Genomic DNA, 6059 nt, shown 5'->3' with positions numbered 1-6059 from the left:
CCCACATCTCTCTTGTTTCCCAGACTTGAGTTTGTCACAGGCCTTGAGGGACACTAGGAGGCCTTTTGCTGGAGCTGATTCAGTCTCCATCTCCTTTTCATACCTTTACCATCCACTGCTGTTAGTGTAGGTTGCTGTGACGGTGCAGGGACTTTCCCTCACTGTTTACAGTTCAGCTTATAAGGAGGATAAATGTCTCAACCCAACTCTCACACCACTGACCTTTCTCTGCTTGTAGGGAATGGATCCCCTGGAGCCAATGGGGAGGGAGAATGAGACCTCAGTGACCGAATTCATTCTCCTCGGTCTCTCCAGCAACCCGGTGGAGCAGCTTGTCCTCTTTGGGGTCTTCACAGCCATCTACCTGGTGGCCCTGATGGGCAATCTGCTCATCTTACTGCTGGTCTGCCTGGACTCCCGGCTCCACATGCCCATGTACTTCTTCCTGGGAAACCTCTCCGTGGTGGACATTGGCTACACCAGCTCCACCGTGCCCAAGATGCTGGCCAATTACCTGTCAGGGGACAAGTCCATCTCGTGGGCTGGTTGCCTCTCCCAGATGTTTCTTTTCATCTCCTTTGGGGGGATCGAGTGCCTGCTACTGGGGGTCATGGCCTATGACCGCTACGTCGCCATCTGTCACCCGCTACACTATGGCGCATTCATGAGCCGGCAGGTGTGTACCTTGCTGGCCACAGCTGCCTGGGTCATGGGCTTGACCAACTCGGCCGTGCACTCATCCCTGATGTCCACCCTGTCCTTCTGCCAGGGCAACGTCCTCCGCCACTTCTTCTGTGACATCCCCCCGCTCTTCCAGCTCTCCTGCTCTGACACCCGGGCCAACCAGGCTGTCACTTTCTCCTTGGGGGGTGCCGTGATCCTGGGCTCCTTCCTGGGGACCCTGGTGTCCTATGTGTACATTGTGATGGCCATTCTCAGGATCCACACGAAGGAAGGGCGTCTCAAGGCCTTCTCCACCTGCGCCTCCCACCTGACTGTGGTTAGTCTCTACTTTGGCACCATTATCTTCACCTACATCCGCCCCAACTCCACCTACTCACAGGAACAGGACCGGGCACTGCCCGTGTTCTATGGCATCATCACCCCCATGCTCAACCCCATCATCTATAGCCTGAGGAATAAGGATGTGAAAGGGGCGCTCCAAAATGCCCTGGCTAGGAGCTAGGTAGGTGAAGGGCAGGTACACTGGCTTGGGAGACAGGAATCCTGGCTTCTGTCTCTGATTCTGGGAGTCTAGCTGGGAGAGCAAGGGGGTAGGAGTCAGGACTCCTGGGTTCCACACCCAGTTGAAAGGAAAACTCATGTGTGTGCGTGCGTGTGTGTGTGTGTGTGTGTGTGTGTGTGTGTGTGTGTGTGTGTGTGTGTGTGTAAGGGATTGTTTTTTTAATTGCCAAATCAGAAAGTTTTTTTTCTAAGTTTGTCTGAATATTTTTCAATTTTCAGCAATATTGTGTGTAACATTTTTGAGTTTGGGGCATAAAAGTTTGTTTTTTTCTTTGCTGAAAAATGTTAAAAAATGAAAAGAAGTCCATTTTCAGTTTTTAGACAAATAGTCAACAGTTTCTGAGTCATTTTCTCATTAGGAGAAAGAATGGGTAACAGAGTTATGACAAACACTCCTGCTTCGCTTGCTTGAAATTTGGACCTGTGCAACATCAATCTAAGAGGCTTCCCAAGAACCCCACAGTGATATATCCATAACCTATGAATGTCATCTCTTGTTATGAAGCTGTTTTGTTAATTGCAGAAATCTCAGAACAGGTTGAAAAATGCCAGTTATTTTCACATGAAATAAATAAAAGCTTTGTTTTGTAGAAAAAAAATTTCCACAAAAATCTTTTTACAACAAAAATAAAACCCAAAAATATTTGTTCAAAAATAGTTATTTGTAATAATATTAAGTTATTAATAAAAACATCCAGGATTTGATCAAAATCATCAGTTTCAGAAAGCATTTTGGGTGAAATTTTTCAGTTTTTGGCAAAAGTGTCTACTGTTTGTTAAAAATGTTCAGTTTCAAAAATTGCTCTGTGTCAAATGTTTCAGAGTTTGGTTAAAATGTTCAGTTTTTGGTAAAAATGATTGCTTTAAAAAACATTTATGCTAAAAAAAATATATTTTTTGAAAACAGAGTTGTTTAAACAGGCATTTTTTCCAAAAATTGAAAAATGTTCAGTTTCTGCGTTTTCAATGGAAAACTGGGAATTGTCCACAAAAATGATATTTTCCTGAAAACATTTCTGATTTGGTCAAACACTCCTTTTGCTCCTTGGTAAAATGGTTGGATGAAATATTTTTTGCTATCTCTATAGCTAGTCCATCCAGAAAGGACTTAATGACCAATAATTATGAGTTGCTGATAATTGAAAATAGATTATTATCTCATCGTTAATTTGTAGCCCCAGTGACCAGAGTAATGGACCCGGAACCCCATTGTGCTGGGAGCTGCACAGACAGAATTAAAAGAAGGTTTCTGCCCCAAACAGCTGATTGTCTGTCCCATCCAATGCCTGTAATGACTCTCTGGGTGGACCTATTGAAAGGTTCCTGTGACTGTAACTTTGGAGGGGTGGGTGGGTGCCACTGGGTGAGGTGCCATTATGCATCAGTGACCCATTAGGTGTGTGATGCGATCTCTGTGGTGATAGCAATATTCCATGGGGAGAATCCTGGCTGTGACTGCAGCATCAATTCACTTAGCTGGGGTGTTTTACACCTTATGCTTGGATCCAGTACTTCTTCTCCTTTTTCCATCTCTTTGTGTCTGGTCCTTCCTTAACCTCAGACCCTGGAAATGAAGGTTATTGTTTCAGCATGTGGAGCTGGGCTCAGCACAGGAGCCAAGGGGAAGGTTCTCTGGCCTAGGATGTGCCGCAGGTCAGGCAGCATGTGCCAAATGCTCCCTCCTGGCCTTATAATCTATGGGCCAGACCCCAGCTGGTAGAAATAAGCCATAGCCCCATTGGAATCAATGGGCCAGACCCCAGCTGGTGTGAATCAGTCATAGCCCCACTGGGGTCAGATGTCTAGAACCAGTAGGTGGGGATTTGTTGTAGCTCCATTGAGGTCAATGGACCAATCAGTAGCTTGTGTGAATCAGCAGTAGCTACACTGGAGTCAGTGGGCCAGATCCCCAGCTACTGTGAATTGGTACCACTTCATTGGATACAATGGGCCAGCATTAGGTCCCCAGGTCAATAGTGTTCCTAGCTCCCTCATGCTCTGTTGACACACCAAGATGTAACAAACCGCAATCATTCTCCATTTTATTCCAACTTTGTGTCACCAGCTATGCCTGGCCAAATGGGTGTGTCCTCTCGATGGGAAACCTGGTGGTCAGGGACGACAGTTAGTCTTGTCTCACCAATGCCAGATTCATTTTTCTTCCCATGGCTGATGTTCTATCTTCATATTCTTGTTGGATTAATAAAACTTCAATGAATCTTCTGGTCTATTCTTGAGGCAGCTAAGCCAGAGCAATCAGCACATGCAGACTGACTCCTGTGCCACCTGCCCTTTCTTCTCATCCCATTTACACTTTGTAGTTTCAAGTTCATGTCAGATCCCAAGACCTGACATCCTGACGGCTCTTTCAGATGGGATAGAAAAGACAAAACCAAACAGGAGTCAAACATTAAATCCAGATTAGGAGTCATACAGCTATGTTCCAGGACCTGTGTAAAAAGACCTGGAGCTTCATAGGTTTTATGGCCAGAGATGACCTATAGAGTCTCCTATCTGACCTGTGTAGCACTAGCCATTAAAGGGCCCCTGTTCCCTCTATATTGAGCCACATAACTTGTGTTTGATTAAAACACCTTCCAAAAGTGCCTCCAGCAGACACCAAGTGATGGAGATTTCCCTGGGGAATTGATTCCTGTGGTTAATCACGCTCAGTGTTATACAGTGATGCCTAATTTCTCACTTGACTGTCTGGCTTCAACTTCCAGCCTTCTTGTTCTTTTTCTTGTTCTTCCAGTCTCTGCTCCATTCCAGATCCCTTTATTGTGCTGATGTTTTCACCCCAGGAAGGGCTTTTACCCTGCATTCAAGTCACCTCTCAATCTTCTGTTTGATCCGTTAAACATCTGGAGCTCATTAAGTCTCTCCCTGGAGGCATTTTCTCCAGCCCTCATATCTGCAGTAGGTGCAGAGAAAAGCCACGAGAATGATTACAGGATTAGAAAATATGCCTTTGAGTGATAGACTCCAGGAGCTCAATAAATTTATCTTAAGAAAGAGAAGGGACAGGGGTGACTTGATCCCAGTCTGTAAATACTTACCTAGGGAAGCAATATTTAATAATGGGCTCCAATTAAACAGAGGGATGGGGGAACAGGCCAGGTGGGACTGGCTATGATTTTGACCCAATGTTGGAATATTAGCTAACTCACAGGGGCAAGGAATAGAATCTGGAGTCTTTCTCCTCAAGGGACTCTAGTCCAATGTTGTGTCTCTGACTCTGACCCATACTTGCTGGATCTCTGTAGCACACACAAGATGGGGAGAGGGAAGCACATCATGGCAGCCCCTGTTAATGAGTGCCTCAATGTATAACAACACTGCGAGCCAAGCAGAGACATGGGGTCCAGGCCTGGAGGAGCTTCATTGTGGGAAAGGGAGGAGACTGAAGCCCCCATTGGGGTAATTTATGCACCAAGGGATGGACTCTGCTGTTGGGACCTGGCTGCAACATCCACTGGATTTTTCACCTCTGGATCTGTCCCATACACACTGACACGCTGACCTCACCTGAGCTCTGCCCACTCCCACCAGCTGGGGGCTGGCACCATTGACTCCTAAAGGACTAAAGGACTAAATGGGGACATTGAGATATACAGAGCAGCAGTAACTGGTTAAAAAATAGGAAACAAAGGGTAGGAAAAAATGGTCAGTTTTCAGAATGGAGAGAGGTAAATAGTGGTGTCCACCAGAACCAGTCCTATTTAACATATTCATACGCGATCTGGGGAAAGAGGTAAACAGTGAGATGTCAAAATTTGCAGATGATACAAAACTACTCAAGATATTTAAGTCCCGGGCAAACTGCAAAGACCTACAAAAGGATCTCACAAAACTCACTGAGTGGGCCACAAAATGGCAGATGAAATTCAATGTTGATAAATACGAAGTAATGCACATTGAAAAACATACAACTAGACATATCAAATGATGGGGTCTAAATTAGCTGTTATCACTCAAGAAAGAGATCTGGGAGTCGTTCTCTGAACACATCCACTCAATGTGCAGTGGCCATCAAAAATGCTAACAAGACGTTGGGAATCATTAGGAAAAAAATAGATAATAAGACAGAAAATATGCTATTGCCTCTATATAAATCCATGGTACGCCCACACCTGGAATGCGGCATGCAGATCTGGTCGTCCCATTGCAAAATATGATATATTGGAATTGGAAAAGTACAGAAAAGGGCAACAAAAATTATTAGGGGTATGGAACAGCTTCTGTATGAGGAGTGATCAATAAGACTGGAACTTTTCAGTGTGGAAAAGAGATGATTAAGGGGGGATATGATAGAGGTCTATAAAATCATGACTGGTGTGGAGAAAGTAAATAAGGAAATGTTATTTACTCCTTTTCATAACACAAGGACTAGGGGTCACCAAATGAAATTAATAGGCAGCAAGTTTTAAAGAAACAAAAGGCTGTATTTCTTCACACAATGCACAATTAACCTGTGGAACTCTTTGCCAGAGAATGTTGTGGAAGCCAAGTCTATAACTGGGTTCAGAAAAGAGCTAACTTTATGGAGGACAGATCCATCAATGGTTATTAGCCAGGACGGGCAGGGATGGTGTCCCTAACCTGTGTTTGACAGAAGCTGGGAATGGGCTACATGGGATGGATCACTTGATGATTACCTGTTCTGTTCATTCCCTCAGGGGCACCTGGCATTGGCCACTGCCAGAAGGCAGGATACTGGGCCAGATGGACCTTTGGTCTGATCCAATCTGGCAGTTCTTATGTTCTCATATTTCAGTGGTTTTCAGATGGCGACGTATCGCAGGTATGCCATG

At 45.0% G+C, this 6059-nt stretch overlaps 1 protein-coding gene across 1 annotated transcript; it reads left to right on the top strand.

Annotated features, from left to right (window-relative positions):
* The first annotated feature begins 256 nt into the window (after positions 1-256).
* Positions 257-1186, top strand: LOC115638267 (olfactory receptor 1019-like). The gene has a single exon (XM_030539850.1). The coding sequence runs from the start codon at positions 260-262 to the stop codon at positions 1184-1186; it is 927 nt and encodes a 308-aa protein (XP_030395710.1). The 5' UTR covers positions 257-259.
* Positions 1187-6059: the final 4873 nt, after the last annotated feature.

Source organism: Gopherus evgoodei, chromosome 21 (assembly GCF_007399415.2).
Source record: "Gopherus evgoodei ecotype Sinaloan lineage chromosome 21, rGopEvg1_v1.p, whole genome shotgun sequence".
Taxonomy (NCBI): Eukaryota; Metazoa; Chordata; order Testudines; family Testudinidae; genus Gopherus; species Gopherus evgoodei.
Note: the sequence above shows the minus strand (reverse complement) of the source record. Positions and strands in the feature narration are given on the sequence as shown.

Bases quoted from the DNA above. Each gene is read 5' to 3' on its own strand.
- LOC115638267 (XM_030539850.1), top strand. From the start codon at position 260: ATGGGGAGGGAGAATGAGACCTCAGTGACCGAATTCATTCTCCTCGGT.